This window comes from Nyctereutes procyonoides, unplaced genomic scaffold (assembly GCF_905146905.1).
Source record: "Nyctereutes procyonoides isolate TBG_1078 unplaced genomic scaffold, NYPRO_anot_genome, whole genome shotgun sequence".
Taxonomy (NCBI): Eukaryota; Metazoa; Chordata; class Mammalia; order Carnivora; family Canidae; genus Nyctereutes; species Nyctereutes procyonoides.
In genome coordinates this window covers 36412018-36434460 of record NW_026575131.1, presented here as the reverse complement: position 1 = coordinate 36434460, position 22443 = coordinate 36412018, and the positions used below count along the sequence as shown (strand labels likewise).

General features: G+C 41.0%; 1 protein-coding gene across 1 annotated transcript in view; it reads left to right on the top strand.

Moving 5' to 3' along the window:
• Positions 1-22443, top strand: part of CACNA1D (calcium voltage-gated channel subunit alpha1 D) — a 300604-nt gene that overhangs the window by 145116 nt on the left and 133045 nt on the right. Inside the window, exons 4-8 of the mRNA XM_055342673.1 lie at positions 533-672; positions 9652-9794; positions 13970-14122; positions 14648-14844; positions 21621-21724. Of these exons, the coding sequence (XP_055198648.1) occupies positions 533-672; positions 9652-9794; positions 13970-14122; positions 14648-14844; positions 21621-21724 (737 nt within the window). The remainder of the gene's footprint in view (positions 1-532; positions 673-9651; positions 9795-13969; positions 14123-14647; positions 14845-21620; positions 21725-22443) is intronic.

Here is a 22443-nt window from a genome sequence, read left to right as displayed (position 1 = left end):
TTGCTGAGGTCACCTTGCTGCTCTGTGACAAAGAGGACCCTGGACTTAGAAAGCGGGTGTAAACCCAAGAGGAAGAGAGAGGGTCAAAGCAGACTCATCTTCCTTTCTTCCAAAGGACATTCTGTTCAAAGCCGCTGTTGGAATCTTTGTTGCCCCCTTGTGCTCTTCTGGGCCTGATTTGGCAATCTCAGGAGGAAAACATGCTGCGTTTTGCAAATGTGTGCAAATAACAAACAGGCCCGTTATGTCCTAGGCAGACTCACTGCACACACATCAGGGCAGGTGGCAAAATGCAGTCATGCAGCCTGGAATGAAAAGTGTTTTACACTTAGCTGCTTATGAGAAATTCAGTGTTAGAATTAAAACGCCTTCCTGGCACAGGTGCTGTGTTAATGGTGCCATTTCTCATAATAAAACTTTGCTTGGAGAAAAATGCTTATATCTCAGAGATATTGATTCTAATTCCTGTTTCTTTTTCTTCTTCTCCCCATCCTCTCCCCACCCCCCCAACCCCTTTTGCTTCTCTTCACAGGAAAAAGTAGAATATGCCTTCCTGATTATTTTTACAGTCGAGACATTTTTGAAGATTATTGCGTATGGATTATTGCTACATCCTAATGCTTATGTTAGGAATGGATGGAATTTACTGGATTTTGTTATAGTAATAGTAGGGTAAGTGCCTTCTGTTTTGGGGAAATGTTTGAAAGATGGGAGGCAGGGAGTAATGGGAAGCCACAGTTTTTTGAGGGAATATGGTTGCTCTTCTCTGTGGCACTTGTGGCCAGAACCTTCCAGGGGGGGTTTGAAGATGCATGATGCTACTGTCAGTCTCTGGGCAGAGACTGGTTCAAATCCCCTTATTGTTCTTCCTTCCTTCCCAGTGATGTGTGTAGAAAGGGGTTGAAGCTCCCAGTGTAAGAGGGATCATTTTACAAGGCCTTGGGTCTTCACAAATAGACCAGCCCTGCTGGCAGTTAGAGTCAAATGAGTACAACTCTTAGAGTCAGCACCCTGATAAGTTAAAAATCCCAAAACCAGTAAAATAGTAAATCCTTCAGACTAGTGAGGTACTCTGCTATTTAACATCCCTGAGCAAAGCTATTAATTTTTTATGCTGACTTGTGGGAAAAACTTTGGCATGCTGCTGTCCCATTTTAAATAACAAAACAAGTGTCTGAATCATGCCAGGTATCTGGCATGAAATGAAATAAGCCAGAAAATGCAAATAAGCAAGCATTCTCCTGAAATCCTGTCATAGGAAGGAGACACAAACAGTTGAGTTAAAGGAAAGTGTTAAAAAAAAAAAAAGTGGCCTGCATTGTGTGATTCTGATCCTGGCACACCTGGAAATTTTGCCAGCGAGAAGACAAAAAACGAATCCGTTTCAGAGGAGTGCTGGGCCTTTGGACCCACAGAAGGAAAGAAAATCTCTATCCCTTCGCTGAGTCTTCATTATTCAGCTATTAAGCGGGTTGTTCCTAAAATTATATTTGGTCCTACAGAGAGAGATTGTGAAGTGACCTCTCTATGTTCATCTCCATAACTTTGGTCTTTTGAAGTCGAGTGAAATAATTTTTCTTCTAGGTTACTTAAAAAAAATTGTGAATCCCTTGGTTTTTCATGGAAGATTAATACAGCTGGATATTAGGAGAGTGGGATAAGTTTTGAGCCTGCCCTTTCAAACCTCAGAAGTTCAAATGGGATCCAAAATGGTGGTCCAGTGGGATAATTAGTCTTAAGCGGAAAATGTCAGCTTTCGTAAAAATCACCATAGGACATGGCATCTAAGATGTTACTGCAAAGGTAGTGCAGCTAAAATGAACAGGTAATAGGTATGTACCATACCTTCCTGTTTTTGCTGAACTCTAATCACTAATGGCAAGCAGGAGCCTAGAAGGTCTCTTGGTTCTGGAATAATTTTGCTGTACCTCTCCTGAGACTTGGCTTTGTGTTCAGCTATAGGATGGAGATGCTTAGCTCCATTTGTTTTTATACTTACCTTAAATCACCTCTGCTTTCTACCTCAAGGCATTTTTCAGACTATAGTAGAGCACAAAAACAGGGAACCAAACAGAGGGTGGTGGTCTCATTGCATTGAGAAGACAGAGACAAGAGTCCAGAAATGCTAATGGGGCTGAAATTTGACAGGCATGGTATGGGAAAGGAGGGGGCTTTTCAGAGAAAGAACTTCATAAATATGCCTTGAAGTGCTCTTGAGCTTTGCCTGAAGAATAATCTATGCTTACAGGGTGGTAAGAATCTATGAGGCCAAATATTATTACTTAGAGAAAAAAGAAAACCTGGAGACTGTTAGCTGAGTAGTAACTACAACTCACATAGATCTGAGAGATGTTCAAGTTATGTTAAACCAGAATGGAAAGACCCTGGACTGTCAGTAGAGACCCCATGAGGGCCATTAGTAGTAGGGCTAAACTAATTCTAGGGTAAGTATTGGCAAACTATGGCCAATGGGCCAAATTCAGCCTGTCACAAATCTTTGCAAATAAAGTTTTATTGTAAACATAGTCACATGCATTTGTTTACATAGTTGAGTAGTTTAGGTCTGCAAAGCCTAAACTATTTACTCTCTGGCCCCTTATGGAACATTTTTGCTAAGCCCTGCTGAAGACTAAAGATCAGTTGAATCCTTTGCTAATAATATTTCAAAAGAAGCCTGAAAAGGAGCAAACTGATGTGTAAAACTGCCTGCCAAAACAAAACTCAACACCCTTTAAGTGAAGACAACAAAATCCAGACACTTAACAAGTGTCCAGAATCCAGTCAAATATTATAGCCATTAATTAAAACATGTGATCCAGTACTAGGAGGAAATTCAATCTATAGAGACAGACCCAGAAATGACAGAGATGATGGAATTAGTAGATATTGCCTTGTAAGACTTTATTTTTTTTAATTTTATTTATTTATTTATTTATTTATTTATTTATTTATTTATTTATTTATTTATTATAGTCACAGAGAGAGAGCGAGAGAGAGGCAGAGACACAGGCAGAGGGAGAAGCAGACTCCATGCACCGTTGTAAGACTTTAAAAATAGCTATTGTAACTATGTTTATGGATGTAAAGAAACACATGACCACAAGGAGAAGAGATGGGACAATCTAAGAAAGAACCACATGGGACTTTGAGAGGTGAAAAACTTTTCTGTGTTGGCTTAATAGCAAATTAGACACAACAGAAGAAAATAAATCGAGGAACTTAAAGACCTACCAGTAACACAAAGAATAATGATGGAGAAAAATTGAACACCACTTTGGTGACCTCTGGGTGGTCTAACATACATATATTTGGAGTCTCAGAAGAGATGAGATAGAGGGGAGCCAGAAAAAATATGTGAAGTAATAACTCCATATTTTCTAAATGTGATGAAAAATGTAAACTCACAAATTTAAGAAACTCAATAAAGCTCAAGCAAGGCAAACATAAAGCTACATCAAAGTACATCATAATCATAATGAAATTGCTCAAAACCAAGGATAAAGAGAAAATCTGAAAATGTAATTAGAAAAGACATCCCTAGACTTCTCATCAGCACTATAGAAGTCAGAAGACCATAGATCTTTAAAGTGCTAGGGAAAGTGCCAACCTTAGAATTCTTACTCAGTGAAGATAACTTTTACAATTGAAGTAAAAACAGACTTTTTCAGACAAACCAAAGCTGAGACTTCACCACCAGTAAACCTATATCTCAACAAATGTTAAAGGAATTTCTTCACACTGAAGGAACATGAAACAAAAAAGAAATGAAGAATGCCCAGAAAGGGTAAATGCACAGATAAATATAAAAACAAATTTTTTCTCATTTTAAAATCTCTTTAAGAGTAATTGTTACTAGTAAAAATGTGTTGTGGAGTTAGTAGCTTCCATGAAAGGAAAATATGTGACAATAATAGCACAAAGGACAGGAAGAAGGAAATAGCTATATACTATTGAAAAGAGCTTATAGAGTTGGTGGTAAATATGATGAAATATTATTTGAAATTAGATTATAATAAGTTAGAGATGTATATTGTAAACCCTAGAGCACAGACCAGCAAACTTTATTTAGCCCATAGGCCAGATATGGTTTATGGCCTTTTTAAAAATGTTTCACATTGGTAAAGTATTTTCCTGTCTGCTTTGAAAGATTGTTTATTGGAAGACCATCACACTCATTCACATCTGTGGCTATTTGTTGCTAGGATGGCAAAGTTCAATAGTTGTGATAATGACCTTATGGCCCGCAAATCCTAAAATAGTTACTGACACTCTACAGAAGATTTTTGCTGACACTGCCCCTAGAGAAGCCACTAGAAAAATAAAGGTAGAATTAATAAGTCTATGTTGGAGATTTAATAGAAGTTTTAAAAGCTCAATTAATTCAAAAAGGGATGAAGGAAAAAGGAACAATGGACAGGGCAAACTGAAAACAAATAGCAAGATGGTAGACATAAACTCAGTTAAATCCTTATTAGAATCCAGAGGTTATACATAAAAAGACCCAATTTTATAGCATCTAACTTATAAAGACACAAATAATTTGAAATTAAAAAGCCAGAAAAACATATACTATGTGAAAAATAAAAGTAGAGTGGTACAAAATTCTTTCATGAAGAAGATGTAATAATCATATATACTAGCAAAACAACTGAAAGGAAGAATGGGGGATATCTATGATTTTAGTTGTACATTTTAATACTTCTCTCTTGAATGTTGATAGAACACCTATCAACAGAAAATCAGTAAGTGTAAGTGTGTAGGGAGATTTAAACAATACCACCTACTAACTTGGCATTTTTAGAACACTCAAGACCAGAATGCACATTCTTTTCACATGTACGTGGAACCTTGACCAAGAAATATTCTGGGCCACAAAATAAGTTTCAGTGAATTTAAGAGTATAAAATTGTACAGAATTATGCATTCTGAATGAATTTAGCAATGTTTCTGGGTAGAAGGTCAATATTAAAACGTTAATTTCTGTATGCTAGTCATGAACATTTGGAAAATGAAATTTTAAAGATGTTATTTACTATAGCATCAAAAAGCATGAAATATTTAGGGATAAATAGCATACTGTAAATGACTAAACTTTGCTGAGAGCAGATAAAGAATACCAAAATAAATAGAATGATGTTCATGGATTGGAAGGCTCAGTTATTGTTAGGATATCAGTTCTTCTCAAACTGAGCTATATATTGAATCCTAATCTAAATCCCAGCAAGACTGTTGTAGAGTTTGACAATTTATTCTAAAACTTCTATGGAAATTAGAGATGCTCTAGACTAGCCAAAGAAATACTGAAGAACAAAGCCGGAATCTGGTCTTAAGGCTTACTGTAACGCTATAGTATTCAAGACTACTGCATGATGTTGTCATAAGGAATGGACATAAAGATCAATGAAACAGAATTAGTCTAGAAATAGACCCGTATGTATGTGATCAATTGATTTTAGACAAAAGTGCCTTGATAATTCAATGGGTTCAATTATAAGTTGTAGTACTAAATTTTAGTCAGTTTTTAACAAGTGGTGCTGGAATAATTATCCATTATCCACTAAAAAAGAATTTTTATTCCAACCTCATAACATAAACAAATATTACCTCAACATGGATCATAGGCCTATATGTGAAAGCTAAAACTGTGCAACGTCTAGGGGAAGATCATTATGACATTGGGGCAGGCAGAGATTTCTTAGGATCCAAAAAGCACTAACTGTAAAAGGAAATAATTGAAATTTTGGAGCTTACCAAAATTTAAATTCTTTCCTCAAAAGATAATGTGAAGAAAATTAAAAGTTAAGGCACATATTTGGAAAAAATATTCACAATACAGATATATGACAAATGATTTGCATTTAGAAAATATCGAAAGAATTCCTATAACCCATTAGTAAGAAGACAACCCAATACATAAATGGGCAAAAGATTCAAATAGATCTTCATAAAAGAACATGTGTAAATGGTCAACAGGCACCTGAAACGATGTTCAACATCATTAGTAAGTAGAAAAGCAAAGATTATAACCACAATGACACCCTACATATCCACTAGCATTACTAAATATAAAAAGACTGACAATACCAAATGCTAGCCAAGATACGGAGCAACTGGAACTCTGACACACTGCTTGTAGAAATGGAAAATGGTGCATTCACTTTGGAAAAATTTGCCAGCTTCTTACAATGTTAATCATACACTAACCATACAACCACATTACCAGCACTACTCTTAGGTACTTACCCAAGATAAATGAAAACACATGCTCACAGAGACTTTATTCATAATGGAGAAAAACTAGAAACAAACCAAATATCTCTCAGCAGGTGAATGGATAGATTCATTGTGATACACTGGAATATCACCCTATAGTAAAAAGAAATGAACTGTGAATAAATGTAGCAACTTGGACAAATCTCAAAAACATGGTGAGCAACAGAAATTAAAAGAAGAACATACACTATATGATTTCATCTACAAAAGATTCTAGAAAAGGGAAAAAAAAAACAACCTAAAGTGATAATCAGTGCATACCAAAGGTTGAGCTGTGAGAGGGAGATGTTTGCACAGAGACATTAAAGAACTATTGGGGGATCCCTGGGTGGCGCAGTGGTTTGGCGCCTGCCTTTGGCCCAGGGCGCGATCCTGGAGACCCGGGATCGAATCCCACATCGGGCTCCCGGTGCATGGAGCCTGCTTCTCCCTCTGCCTGTGTCTCTGCCTCTCTCTCTCTCTCTCTCTGACTATCATAAATAAATAAAAATTTAAAAAATTAAAAAAAAAAGAACTATTGGGGATGATGAAAATGTTCTAGATATTGACTGTGGTGTTTGTATTTGGGCTTCTACATTTGTTAAAACTCCTCTCCTTGTACATTCTAAATGGATGTATTTTATCATATATAAATTGAGCTGCGATGAAGAGGACTTAAAAAGTAAAAAAAAAGTCATTTAGGAAACTAAAATAGGAATGGACTCATTGGTCTTTCTCATTAAATATGAAGAATTTTAGAACATCAGGTTATTTATCTCAAATATGCACTAAATTATAGTCAAAGAATGGAAGAAAAGTTAGAAAAGTCATTATGTCTTCATGTGTATCAAATTTCTACTCACCAAAGTTTCCGACTACAGACTGTATCTCAATCCAATGGATTTTCCATTCCAAGCCAACTGTGACCTATTGCTTTTGTCAAGATTCCCAATGACAGAGACATTAAGGAAGTAATTGATACTTCTAAAATGTTAACTGTAATAGTGTGACCACAAGAGGACTCAATGTGTCTACTAGAGCTGATAGTGATTCCCCCCCGCCTGCCCTCATTTGGAGAAGTTTATCCCACCCCCCTAATGTTTCAGGCAACATATATTTCAGGCTCCTCACTTAAGCTTTTGTAAAGAACATGGAGCACCCACGCTGGTGTTTTTAACTTGAGTCCGTTTAGGTAGCTCCTTGCCTTTTCCTGTGTTGGGGTAAACTGTAAAATTCTAGGATCAAATACTTTCTCTTCATGTCCTGAGCTCTCCAGGCGTGTGGTACTCTTTTTGTTGAGGGTGGGGGGTGTGAGCAGTGAAGGGAGTAGAATTGCAGAACATTAGACTGGGAAGGTGCAGGACTCTGGATGGTTTAACTCAGTTTCCTCCTTTTACAGAGGGGGAAAAACTAAGGCTCAGAGCAGGGGAGGAACTTTCCTAGAGTCTCCTAACTCTTAGGAATGGAAGCCAGCCCCAGCCCCTTCCACCTGGCTGTCTGGAGAAGGCAGCCAGCTTCCCTCTCTGGCTCAGGTGCCTCTGTAACAGGAGCGAGCCATCATTCACCTGTTTTCAAGGGCATTGCTAAAGGTGAAAGGACCATGAAGGAAGCGCTGTAAAACACAGACGCTTGAAAGTGAGCTTCAATCACCACCTGCATGAGTTTCTTCCCTAACCCTTTGGGACGAAAATTCCTGTGGCTGCCACATTTCAGAAGTTTGAGGTTTTCTTTCCTCCTTTTTCTTTGTTTTTGTGAAGCTATGAACTTGTTTTGGAGGGGAGACTTTTAACTTGAGCCTTGGTGCAGGGGTTTACAGTAATTAAAAAAACAAAACTATTCTGAGAGAAACCAGTTATAAATTTGATCTATTTCCCTGGTCCTAACCAAAGAGAACCCACCATCTGAAGGTTTGAAAAGGTAGAGGCTTGATTTATTCCCCCCTGGAGCCGCCCCCCCTCTGCCCCCACCTGGGTTCACTGCTAATTGCTGTAGTGTTAAAACAAATGGCTGGTCTTTAAGCGCCCCAGAACGATAGCATGTGCCTGATCGGGACTGTGATCAGACCACCCTGTATTTTATGGACTTAGTGTCTTGGCAATCCAGAGGCATGCCAGTGGGGGCAGAGTTTCTGCTTTGGCTCCTAATTAAACTTTAGAAACCTTCTCTTTGTTGTTGGGCCAGTCATCCCCAATCTGATTGGCCAGAGTTGATTCTATTTGAAACGGGTAAATTTATATTTATTCTGAAAAACAAGCAATAATTCCAGAGCATAAATGTTTATTTGAAAGAGCAAAAGTAACTGTCAAGTGAGCAGATTGTCTGAAAATAGCTTTATCCGAAAAACCTTTGGAGAGTAGGAAAAAATGTGTCGTGGCTGCCAGATACAATATTATGCACATTTCAAAAGAGAAAATGATGATATTAATCCCTTACCTTGGGTTACTCCTTTTGGCCTTTGAACAACTCCTCAGCAGCATCTGTGATTTACACCATTCCTTGAACATCTCTGTATGGGTGTAGAGAGGGGTGTGTGTGTGTGTGTGTGTGTGTGTGTGTGTATGTGTGTGTGTGTGTGAGTGTGAGAGAGAGAGAGAGAGAAAGAGAGAGAGAGAGAAGGAGGCAGGGGCTGTATAGGAAATGGTGTAGCATGTTGATTAAGATTTGGGACTCTGGAGTCAGTATTCACTCCTTGATTTACTCCTCAGATATTTTTCAACCACCTTCTGTGTTGAGAACTGTTCTAGGCACTAAGCTTGAACAGACTAAAAGCTCATGGCTTCTCGGCCTTTTGGCTAAGATCAAGTGTAGACTAGATGAACAAAGGAGCAACACAGACTAGAAGTCCCTGCCCTCATGGAACCTGTGTCCTCTCCTGGTGGGGCCAGCATACCTGGATTCATAAGTTACTTCTACCCTAGTAGTGGGACCTTGGGCAAGTTAATTGTTCTCATCAAGTGCGTTTTCTCACATGTTAAAGAATAAGAATTCCGACTGCGTAACACTTTGTGAGGATTGAGACAGTGTATGTAAAGTGGCACATAGTGAACTTGCGTGGAAGGTAGCTGCCATGATGATTGTCCTCGCCACTTCTGTTCTGGCAGGTCCACACTTGTCATTGTTGGATCCCTGGTGAGTCCTCTCTTCTGTGGGACTGGACTTGCTCAGGGATGCTCCGCTGGCAGGAAAGCAGCCAAGCTCAGTCCTTGTCACATCATATCATATGTAAGGGTGGCTTTCAGGATTCACAGTCTGATTCTTGCCTTTGCCTTGCTTCCCCTTCATTTAGGCAGCAGCCCTGCAGAATTAGTCCTTGTGCAGAAATAACTACTATTATCATCCTGTTTTGCTTCCCTGGGTGACAGACTCTAACATTCCTTCCTTTCTTCTTTTTTTCCCCAGATTGTTTAGTGTAATTCTGGAACAATTAACCAAAGAAACAGAAGGCGGTAACCACTCCAGTGGCAAGTCAGGAGGCTTCGATGTCAAAGCCCTCCGCGCCTTTCGGGTGTTACGACCACTTCGACTCGTGTCAGGAGTGCCCAGTAAGCACGTCTTGTTTCCTAAAGCCAGGAGTTTGTTGACTTGTTTTTCTGATGGGTGGGGCTCAGGATTCTGGAGCCAAGTGCTGCCAGGTGAGTTTTTGGGTGCCAGCCAGGGGCTCCGCAGATGACCACGGAGGCCTTCACGGTTCTCAACACACTTTAGCTTGCATGGTCATTTTGAACCCCCTTGGTGGCCCTGAGAAAAGGCCCAGTAGTGATAGCTGTCTTCCTGATTCTGTAGGAGAACCTTCCCTTACAGAGACCCTGAGCAAGTGGTGACACGAGGCCTTGAGGTCAAGCCACCTGATTCCAGGTTGGTTTTCCTTCTTGGACACCTTGCTGCCACCTGCCTCCTCCTGCTCCCTAGCCTGCCCCTCTGAAAGTGGTGGCTTATGCAGAGGAGGAAGGTGTTGGAGGGCTTACAACCGACTGCCTTTCTTCAAAGTGAGCAGCATCAGGAGGCTGGGCTGCTGAAAAGTCTGCTCAGCTCTCCACTATTAGGAGTTGTGCATATCCAGCTCTGAGGAAGAAATGGATGCATCCAGATTGTCCTTGTATGTAGTGTATGGTGGAACCTGCTTGCAGTTTGGAGAACTGAGTGAGATGATATGATTTCACCCAGGGCAAGGTATGTGGCACCGAGTTGGCCCTCCATGGTGAGAGATGCTTTTTCCCTCCACTAGGCTATGATACCTCTCCATGCCAGGCCCTGGTTTGCTTTTTGCTGCAGACTCTAGGCCAGCTTGAGCGCCACCTGAGTTGGGACAGGTGCTCTGTCTATGCTCTGGCCAGCAGCTGTAGGCTGCTTCTGTTTCTCTAAGGAGCATGGCGTATGCTTCACTGGGCTGTGTCCCTGATAGGACACCCCTGTTGGAGACTTGAGGGTAGAAGTCACAGCATCTCTGCGAGGATTGTGGTAGCAACTGTCTGCTCCAACTGGAGGAAGGATATGGGACGATAGGGTGTGCCTGTTTTTCATGACTCATAAAGCCATCAAAAGAGTACAGATCATGTTTTTGCCTCTCCAGAAGTTCTTAATGAGGTTTTATTAAACGTATTGACACACAGGACACACCAAAAATTCTCTGAAAAAAAAAAATTTCCAAATTTAACATTTTAAAATGTAGGAAGTGGTGTTTAATGTGTACTTGTTTTTCCAGATGGTTCATTTATTTTCATTGAAAAAGATCAGCACAAGTCAAAACCACAGAACTGTCTGGAAGCAATTGAGAAAAATAGAAATACCTTGGAAATGACTGGTTCTGTTATGTGTAACATGATGAAATGAGAAGTTCAATGAGCAAACATGTTCGTTCAGATTTAGTTGTCATAGTTTAATCTCAAAGTAACCACGACAACCTTTTTTCCCCAAAGAGCAAATGACAGGACAGCCTGTTTGCAGTATGTGTTGTAAGGACAAGCAGGTGCTGTGGCTTCACGAATGCAAGTCTGGCTAGTGAAGGTCTCTGAACTCGCAGATCATTGTTTTGGCTTCCTTGTTTAATGAGGTTTTCACTAAACAACTAGCTTAGTGTTCCTGGATACTCTTGAGAACCAGTTTTAAAGTATATTTCTTCCTTTTCTCCCTTATATAACATGATGGAACTTTGCATCACACTCTCCCAGAGGTCAACAGGGAGAAATGGGGACCTGAGTCTTGTCAAGGACTTTTCAGCTCATATTTATTAATTGTGCTGCTTGAGAACATCCAAGTCTCTCATCAGCCCCAATTGGGCTTTGGGGAGATGGGTCAGGGGATCTGGGTCATGATGTTTTCCATGAGGATTGGTACCTGGGGCCTAGTGATTTCTTAAGAACTGTGAAATTGTTAAAAGTGCCCAGGAAGGTGTGACTGTTTACACTCACCTGGCAATTGTCTTGTGCCTTCTATAGAGAATTCAGACTGTTCTAGAAGACACGATTTCGTGTGTGTTTATGAATGTATAATCATTCGTTGGGAGGTAAATATGTATTGTAAAAGAAAGTGCTTCAGACATTTGTGGAGTTCTTAACCACCCATACTCAGATGATAAATATTTATGAGAATCCTGGACCGTCAAATGGGAAAGAACCCTACAGATCATCTGGTCCATGGGCATCATCTTTTAGATGAGGAAGCAAAGGGCTGTGGAGGGGTAGCAGCTTATACAGATTCCCACAGTCAGTGGGTGACCGAATGGGAATAGACCCATTTTCTCTCAGTTCCTGGCCTAGTAGTCTTTTCATTACACCCCACTGTCTCTTAAACTGGAGTCCTATGAGCTCTGCTGTACACAGTGATTATGTATAAAGGAGCCTAATGTCAGGAAAGTCTACACATTCACATTAAGATAAACTTCATTATCTCATAAATTTGGCCAATCTGAAATACAGTAGTTGCAGTGAACAAATATGTTCATGAAACACATAACTCATTACCATAGACTTGAGAAGAACTAACTGCCAGATGATGATTTGGAATACCCCATCCATGTCCAACCTCCAGTGAAAAAAACCAAACCCCTGTCTAAGTCCATGAAAGCAGATACTTCTTTTCATCTAATTCCTGATAAAAGGTGAAAACATTAAAAGTCATCCTATTAATCATTTTTTTTCCTAAAACCATTTGAACAGTTAAATATCTTAATTACAATTGCTAATGACTATTTTTTCTCTTTGGTGTGTTCTGACTTCTGTCTTATTCACCTCTAGCATCTTGGCTTCTTACACTCTCATTCTTGGAATATGCATTGGGAGAGGGAGAAAGATACTATAAAAGAGCTGTGTGAAGGAGGAGAGAGGGCGGGGAGAGGAAGGGGAAGAAAGGGCAGAATGGGGAAAACGTGAACCTCACAGAGCAGCAGCTGTGCTCACCGGGTTGGGGAGAAGAACGTGGATGCTAAAGCCAGGATTCCAGAAGCCTGGCTGCAGTGTGGGTTCTGGTTTCTTTCTGACCACTCACCCATAGTCTGCTGTTTCCGCCCACCCACTCCTAACCTGAGTGTTGTCTCACCAACCCTTTCCATGATTTCACTCCTCTCCTGTACCGTGGCTTCCAGGTGTTCGTGCCCCACCCTCATCCCTCAAGTCCATGTCCCTGCTGCAGGACACTTCCCCCTTAATGCTGAGCCCATGATTAAACTTCCTGGGTGCCGAGTGGCTCTTGCCCTTCTACCTCCCTTGTTCCAGGGGAATCTCCTTTCCACATCCTTGTTTTTGTTTAGGCACAGGGGTTTGCCTCAATACCCTGCCTCCATGGGTACCTTCTCTTCCCTCAAACTCTGTTGCTGATTCATCCCTATCCTCAGGCTGTCCTGCCTGGAGCCCAGTGCTCCCCAGGTACCGCTCTGCCAGCCTCGCCTCTTGCTGTCTTGTCCATCTTTCAAAAGAGGCTGCCTCTTGCAGATGAGCTAAGAATCCAGCCCTGTAATCCAAATTTAATACCCAGAGCTACCCAGCTGCAATCTGCTTTCCTTTCCTGATCTTCTTTCCACTGTGTGACCACCAGCCAAAACTCACTGGTGCCCGGCCCACATTGCCTAGTTTCCCTCCGTGCTCCTGGTGCTCTTCCCTCTGGCCAGAGTGGCTCATCTCTCAGGGCCCCCTGTGTCAATCCATCCTCTCCCACCTTTAGGCCCTAGCGAGAGGGGGCTGTTGCCCAGTCCTCTGTCTTACCCCACTCAGAAGTGATGTCCTTCATCCATCCCTCTTTAATTTTCACTGTTTGATATTACTCCTATAGCATCTGTGTACTACCCTAGAGAGATGTGTGTTTCATTCTTACCTCCCTTTCTAGAATATGCTTCTTTGAGACAAGGTACTTTATGTAATACATCTTCATATTCCCCAAAGCACTAAATTTTATGCTTGCCACATGGTTGCTGTTCAAGGAATTCTGTTGAATGGGTAAACAAACATGTGAATGAATAACTGACTTGGAGATTGGGCAGTCCTCTCTCTGGGCCTTAGTTTTTCCATCTGTCGAGTGAGGCAATTGGATTAGATGGTCTTTTAGATTCTTCTTTAACTTATCTCATCCAGGTTTAATATTAATTTAATGTTAAATATCTCTGAGTTTTATTACTGTGTGTCATACATGAGGCAGGCATCAAGGCATCATCAGGAATTACATTATGTATATGTATGTATCTGTGAAGTGTCTCCCTGGCTCACAAACTTATTTCTCTCTCTCCTAGGTTTACAAGTTGTCCTGAACTCCATTATAAAAGCCATGGTCCCCCTCCTTCACATAGCCCTTTTGGTATTATTTGTAATCATAATCTATGCTATTATAGGATTGGAACTTTTTATTGGAAAAATGCACAAAACCTGTTTTTTTGCTGACTCAGGTGAGTAATGAAAATGGTAGCTAATGTAACTTAAAAATTTAATTTTCCCCAAAGTAACTTCTGTGGTTTTGGGAAAATCTAAAGCAAAATGGGGGGTGGGGGTGTGGAAAAGCCAAATATACCAGTAAGAACCAGCCAGTTCTTAGCATGAATTATGTTCAGAATAAATGAGGATTTAATCTCTTCTATCCTGATTTCCTATGTAATGCATCCTGGCACATAAGATAAAGTAACCCCAAAACTAGAACATGAGGGGAATCACTACCATCGTTCTCTGTACACTGAAGAAAGGTGCTGTAGAGACAGGGCAGCGGAGACAGCTGTGGATTCTGAGTGCAGAAATGGCATATGCCACCAAGGAGGGAGTCTTTGAAGTGGACCTTGAGGGTCAAGTGGGAGTCTGACAGCATAGATAGGAGGCAGGTGTTCTGAGCTCTGGCGAGGGCACTATGCTTCCATTGGCTTCAGGCTTCCTGGTGTTCATGTCTGGGGTGGTGAAGCCTAGCCTGTGTGCTCTGTTTGCAGATATCATAGCTGAAGAGGACCCAGCGCCATGTGCGTTCTCAGGGAATGGACGCCAGTGTGCCGCCAATGGCACGGAGTGTAGGAGTGGCTGGGTTGGCCCAAATGGAGGCATCACCAATTTTGATAATTTTGCCTTTGCCATGCTCACCGTGTTCCAGTGCATCACCATGGAGGGCTGGACAGATGTGCTCTACTGGGTAAGCAGCAGGGGGACAGCGTGTGTGGAGTGTTCTTTTGTTGATAGAGTGTTTCATTCGCTAGAGCCTTTGAAGAGTTAGCTGAAAAAGAAACCCTGATAGTCAGTTCTTGGGAAGGGAAGCAGACTCCTCAGTGAGATGACCCCTTTTTCCTTAGTTTCCACTTAGCCTTAGTTTCCACTCCAGAAAGCTGCTGTCTGCCTGGGGACATGCTGCTCAGTGTGCCCACGAATCCTTTAGAGGAACTTCCAAAGTCAGGACTGTTCTGAATTAAATTCTTAGAGAGCCAGGGGTTATTTTTCAGGTTAAGATGCTCCTGGACTTCCATGAGCTTGATTTATTTTTTATTTTTATATTTTTTTTTACATAAAGGTAGCTTGCTTTATCAGATCCTAAACAGAAGAAATTGGATCCCTTTTATGCTTTCCATGAACTTGGTACAACCTTCAGGCCAAAATGGATTTCCCCATATTATACTATTTCCCTTTTGCATCTTCAGCAATACCATAAATCAGCCCAGCACAAGCCCCTATGTCTCTCTTCCTTTTTCTTTGGAACTATAGAAGTCTGTCAGAGAGGGTAGGAAAGGCACATCAAACTTCCAGGGCTGGTGGATCCATCCAACCTGCAGTGAAAACGGAAGGACGCCTTTTCTATGGCTAAGGTCTGGTTATTCTTGTTCCCAACAGAACCAGAAGGATTTGCTATAGAAGAAGAACAAAAGTATCTTAACAGCTATTTCCCAGAGCTGAGGTTGTTTGCTTATTTATTTGATAGAATCTGAAAAAGCTCACAGAAATTTAGAAATTATTTTCCCTGGCACAGATTGCCAAGAAAAACAGCTGACATGCAGATCTTAAGCCTAAACCCAAGTTCAGATGGGATTAATCAGGATTCCAATAATGATTCGTTAAAAGGCAATTAGTGATAAAGTACTTCTTGAATGGGCAGTCTTTAGTTAGAAGGCCTACAAATTGAGAAGTAGCTTCTGGCAGTATCTAAATTTTAAACTCTTTCTAGGGTTCCATATTCCTTTATACCTTCAGAGAACCTGGCACACAGTGGTTGTATGTAGGTTTTTGCTTCCCTTCACCATTGAACACCATGTTTATAGGATTGTAGAAGTCCTTATATATTCAATTAGGCAAAAAAGGTATGTTTTTATTTTCTTCCCCAAAGTGTGAGCCTAATTTGGTAAAAAGTTTTGAGCATCACCAACATGTTGTATCTTGTTTCTCTCTCTTTGCTTTTTCTTGTTGTCCTAGGAAAGAGAGAGAAAGTGTGTGTGTGTGTGTGTTTGTGTGTGTGTGTGTATGTGTGTGTCTATGTCTGTGTGGGTATGCATGACTGTTATTTACATCCATAAGATGATGCCTTTCAGGAAGAGGAAGAAGGAGGGAAATTATATTGGATGAACCAAGACCATGCCTATGGCAAGGGGACCTTCAAATCAGATAAAGCATTCATTGTCAGTATTATTTTCAAAGTTGCAAATCCTTGTTAGATTAATCTCAATTCCAGTCTTGCCTTGAAATTTCTGATAAATAGAAAAGATTTATCCAAATAGCCAAACTTTGGTCCTGCCCCCCGCCCCAAATGGGACAGGAACAATATTTTGATTTTTTTTTAAAAATATGACTCCTAAAAAAAAAAAAATATGACTCCTTTCAGCTCTGTTGTTCTCTCTGTCAGAGTCAACTGTCCACTGCTGATCCAACATGCCTTGACTAATACAGTTTTATACTTTGTTAAATTTTTGCACATGGATTCTCTCATGACAATTTTCCTGTTGTCAAGCAAGTAAAAACTGTGAGTGTGTGATTAAAGGAGAGAAAATTCCATGCACCCAGAAACCAAAGTTTCCATTGCTTTCCTCTGAACCTTTAAGTATCACCTAGGATTGTATAATTATCATCTCTATTGTTAATACGACAATCACAGAGTTAATAATTTGACAATATAATAATTATATTCTCTGTGAATTACAGGGCATCTTTATTCTGATGGAGGAACTCAAGTAATTTATCAACATTATCCCAGTCTATATCCCTTTCTTAGAAGGACTGGGATTTTGAAGATCAAATGTGTGTATAGAGAGACCCAGTGAACATCCCCAGAGTCCTCCAGCCAGTAGTCGTGGTTCTTGATCAGGATCTATAGACCTATAAGGGGCCACATGGTAAATATATTTGGCCTTGCAGACCATAATATCACTGTCACAAGGACGCAGTTCTGCCCTCTGCCTGCCCACGTTGCTCAGAAGCAGCCATAGACCACATGTAAACAAATGGGTGTGGCTCTGTTCATTAAAATTTTATTTCTAAACACTGAACTTTGAGCTTCGTATAACATTCATGTGTCATGAAATATTTTGATTTTTTTCTTCCTAGCTATTTAAAAATGAAAAATCTACTTTTAGCTCAAGGGCTGTGCAAAAGCAGATGGTGGGCTGGGTTTGGCCCACAGGTCATAGTTTGGTGACCCCTGCTCTAGACTGGAACCCAGCACGCTTTCCTTGGCATTCTCTACTGTCAGAGGTTTGTGAACCATTCTAGAACACTAGAGGGCAGCTAAGTAATCTTCCAAACAATTAACAGATCTTATCCTCTGAAACACATCAGGTTGTTTTTCATTGCTTATTGATCATATTTATTAACTCATCAGAAAGACAAGAGCCAAGGCACCAAACCATTTTTAATATTTAATGGGCCATGGTCAGATGGAAGGTACGTAACTGTGTTCCAGAACAGAACATCCTTGACCAGCACAGAGCAAGTGCTTAACAAATACTAGTTACCCTTACTCCTCATGGTATAATCCCATTGCCTCAATGTAGAAGGGCCATATTTAAATATCAATTTTTATTCACAATAAGGTGTAAAGGAAATATCTTGAGAGACCACTAAAGAGATTAGATTGTAAATATTGATTGCAAGCAATCATCTAGATGTTTGTATATGGTGGACAAAGTCTTTGCCAGGGATTACTTAGCATCTTGTCAAGCTTATATTTGGTCAATGTTCTCAAGCTCATGATGCCTTGGTTCTCAAGAATTTCTGGTAAAGGCCTGGCTAGGTCTTGAGAAAAGTACAAGTGGGTCCAATATGCAAGAAGGACATACTTAGAACTATTTGGATGTGTGGGAGTGGGATTATCAGTTTCTGGTGGGGAAAAAGTCCTTATAGAGCTCTGTTATAAAGTTCATTCTATAAGCATAATTACAGTGCCTCCTCACCCACATATATTTGTTGTCTCTGGAGGCAGCAGGGTATAGGGCAAGGGAAGAACATGAAGGCTGGATAGGGCTGGGTGCATGATCTTGGACAGGTCTCCACAACTCTCTGGGCTTTAATTTTCTTATCTGCAAGATGCACAGTTAGACTACCTGAACTAGTTCTTCAACTCAGAGGAAATATTTTAAAAAATAGGAAATTAAAATAGCATTGGTTTAAGGAGAGAGCGACTCACACATAAATCATTTATGATCCCTTGCCTTGCCGCCACACTCCTTCCTCAATGAACATGCCATGAAGGTGCTGGCTGCCAGACTCCAGTGTAAAGTTCTCATGGTCAAACTGATGATCTGCTTCATTCAAGACACCTAGGAAATTTCTCTCTCATTGGCCAACGGCCTGCCTTTCTCTTACTCCAACCAGTATTACCAAGTTTCTGGTAGTGTTCTTCACCAGTTAGAAAATAACAAAAAGCTTTAGGTTGGTCTTTAATTGGAGACAAGAATGTGCATCTCAGCCTTTGAAATGAGGGGGAAAAAAAAGAAACTAAATAGAATATTATTTTCTAGGTACCAGGTGACACCACATGATGAGTTTGATATTGAAACTTTTAAGAATGAATCTAAATTGAAATGCTGCAGGTCATGTTGATTTTTTTCATTGTTGATAAAGACCATGCAGACAAAATTCCCAGCAGAGCCTTTATTGTCATTTGGGTATTTTGGGGGACAGCTCGCCAGTTCTGACTTCTCCCATGTATTTGGTGAGGTCTGAGAAATATTGGCCTCTGATAAGAGACTTGGGTTGAGAAGTTTGGAGAAGGACTGGCCCTTAGAGCTTAAGTTTTGTTTCTTTTCCCACCTTCTGTAGAGTTAATCTTCTGCGGCCTTCCCTCCAGCCCCCAGCTGTCATTCCAGTTGATATTTCTGATCCAAGTAATTGTGAATCTGTCAAACACCTATTCCTGAGATCGAAAGCTGCTTTAATTTTTTTTTTTAAGTGCCCTCCCAAGTGGAACAGACTGCTGTTCCTAGAACATTCCGTGCAACAACAGACTGAGGCCTGAATGAGGATTGGTAAAGTGGTTGGCTTGGCCGCTGACCAGCCCTTTCACCACATCCTGGTCAGCTCACAGCTGGGTCCAGGATGGGTCACCGCGCACCAGGGCAGTACAAGAGTGAGGTCTACGGATGGGAGTGTTGGACTTTGCACATCTTTCCTCACACCATGAGCACATACTCCCCTTCTATCTGCACTGCTCCAACTTCGAAGAGACAGGTCCAAAGAGAGGTCTCTATGGAAGGTCCTGACTCCAGGCCAGGCTCTGGCCACTACACCAGGCAGCCTGGTTTTTCTCCTCCACACATGGGTTTTTAAATAAGTTTAGTGGTTTCATTGCTTTGGAAGAATTACCCTCTGCCTTCCTGCTGAAATTAGTTTATCCAGCTTAATTCGATCAACAATTGCAGCCACGGCCCTGGTTCATTCATTACTCTAATTGCCAATGTGAGATGTGCAGACTGATATGAGTTCTATTAAGCACATCAATTTTCATGTGGCCAAACAGGTGTTTCATAAGGGATTTAATGCCCTCTCCCTAGACTTCAGCAACAGATGTTAGATCTTTTTTTTTTTTTTTTTAATGTTCTCTTTTCCTTTGGCTTCTGCATGCAGCAAACATAGTGAAATGCACACACTTCATTCTGTAAAGCTAAAAATCCAAAGCCGGGTAACGTGGAGGAAGTCATATGCTTGAAGGCCGAAGGGGCTTACAAGAACCATGACTCTCACAGACTATGTATAGTTCTGTTGGCCAAGATTATGGGTGTTCCAATCAAAGTCAGGCCTGCAGCCATTCATTCTGTCCCCAAACTGGTCCTTAATGCCTCCTTCCTCGGAGAAGTGTTTGCCTAATTTAACACTTACAGGTGCTGCTAGAAAATACCATCTAGCCATGAACCTTGAAGCACTGGTTTGCTCCCACATGAAAGCTGCTTGTGACCAAACCTTCCCTGTGAGGGTCTACCCCAAAGGCCATGTCTGACTCTTCTAGAAAAAGTGGCACAGGGTTCCTCTGGACTCTTTTACCTAGTCTTGGTCAGCTCACAGCTGGAGTCAACTCTCCTGGGTGGGTCATCTAGGTCAAAGCTAGGTGTGGGGATAAAAGCTTCTTTCTTTATCCTGGGTCCTTGGGTGCAGGTGGCAAAAATTTCATTCCCAAAAGCACCCTTGAATGTGTGTCACCTAGTTGACTTCTGAACACTTTCTTCTTTGTGTTAATTTAGTTGTGCTTATACTCACTGATTGCAGATAATATAGATTTTAGGTGGGTCAGGTTCTTTGGATGGGTTGGCTTCCAATAGAAATTTATTACTTTAAGATGTTTTTTTTTTTTAAGGGAAAGAATTGATAGTGTCAAATGTTGTAAGTTTGTCTCTGTAAGACTTTTCCACCATCACAAATGATAAAAGCAAAAAGTTTTAACAACTTGAGTAGGAAATACTTTTTAGCTAAGCATTAGCTTAGAATAGATCTACCAAGATCTAGTCTGAAAGTCCATCATCCAAGACTTTCCATTAAGCCAGATCCCAGCTGATTGCCCTGCCTGTGTCAAAGTCTGCTATTATTTGCCCCCAAAGCTTTGATGACTCTTCATGGGTGTTTGTGTGTGTGTGTGTGTGTGTGTGTGTGTGTGTGTGTGTGTGTGTGCGTGCGCTGGGAATATATAGTGAATGTACCTTGGCTACTGTTGTCTCTGATTCAAATCTAAGTAAATGTTTAATTCAATATATTGAATGCTGTCTCTAATGTCACCTCTCTCTTTATTAGATCCTCTTATTAACCTGCTCCTATGAGACCATCTCATTTCTTGCAGATGAATGATGCTATGGGATTTGAATTGCCCTGGGTGTATTTTGTCAGTCTCGTCATCTTTGGGTCATTTTTCGTACTAAATCTTGTACTTGGTGTATTGAGCGGGTAAGCTACACCTCTTTCATCTTGAAAGCAGAGTCCTAAGGACAGTTGCCAAGACCACACAGGTTTTGCTAGATTGAGGAGGGGAGGGCAGCCGGATGGGTGCCAAACATGTTCTGTTTCCTCCGAGATGCTTTCTCTTCTGCTGAGGCTTCCCAAATCAAGATGCTTTCTGGAATTTCACCAACCTTTATGAAAGAAAGCTATGGAAAGGTTATTGACCAGAAACTAATCAGCGTTGTTGCTTGGAATTTAAAGAGATTCCGTTGCTTGCCCTTTTGTCTGTCCTAAAATGAGATACCTTTATAATTGCTTTATTGGTCTGGATCCAAATGCAGATTATTTGTACAAAACGGTAGCTAAGCGAGCTGATCCTGGCTGACACTTGGTGGGCCAGGTTTGTAGATTTCAGCACCAGAACTTGTCCTTACCTGCAGACAAAAGGTGAAAGGTCCTAGCTGGGGTCCCTGTCTTAAGAGCAGTAGTCTGCGTGGTCTGGCAGCTGCTCCTGGGGCTCTGCTCTTTAGTAAATGGATAACTGATAACTGATCTCCTTACATTTTACAGGTAAATGATGCGATAGGATGGGAATGGCCATGGGTGTATTTTGTTAGTCTGATCATCCTTGGCTCATTTTTCGTCCTTAACCTGGTTCTTGGTGTCCTTAGCGGGTAAGCAGTCAGATCCACGTTGCATATTCTGCTGCTGCCACGCGTGGGGCGGCTCTGCGTGTCCCCCAGCTGCTCCCTGCGGCTTCTCTGCATGCGTGTGGACTCTGATGTCCCTTCTGTGTGTTGCTTTGGATTGAACTGTGATTCTCTCTGCCTGTATCTTGTCTGTGAGATTCTGTGTTGCTGACGCTTGCCAAATGTTATTAATTTAATGAAAACATTTCCCTGAGGCCAGGTGTGTTAGTGTGGCCATGTGCAGAAGTGGATTACAATGAGTGAAGGGAGTCCCAGCCTCGGTGTCCTCAGGAGAGGGTCTTTGTCTTTTGTGGCTTTGTTCCCATTAGTATATAACCTGGCCTTTTTGAGTTACCCACAGTGTGTTGCGAATGTTTCCAGAGTGTTTCAGATTTTATGGAGAAGGAGGTATAAACCCAGATTAGCACATAAATACTGAACAACTTCAAAATCTTACATCCTTCAAGTCATTTATTTGCTTGGTTTTCTGCTACTGTCATTGTGAGGATTGTCCCTCTAATTCATGATTAGGCTCAACTTGTGGAATCTTTAATGCAGAGCAACAACCAGCTTTTGCATACGCACTTCCTACGGCCTTATCATTCTGCTCACTCAGTCACTGTTTTTGAAATTTCACTTTGCTGCCTGCACTCCTTGGATGACCATAGAGTGGTCCATCTTCTCCATAGAGAAGATTCTCCATA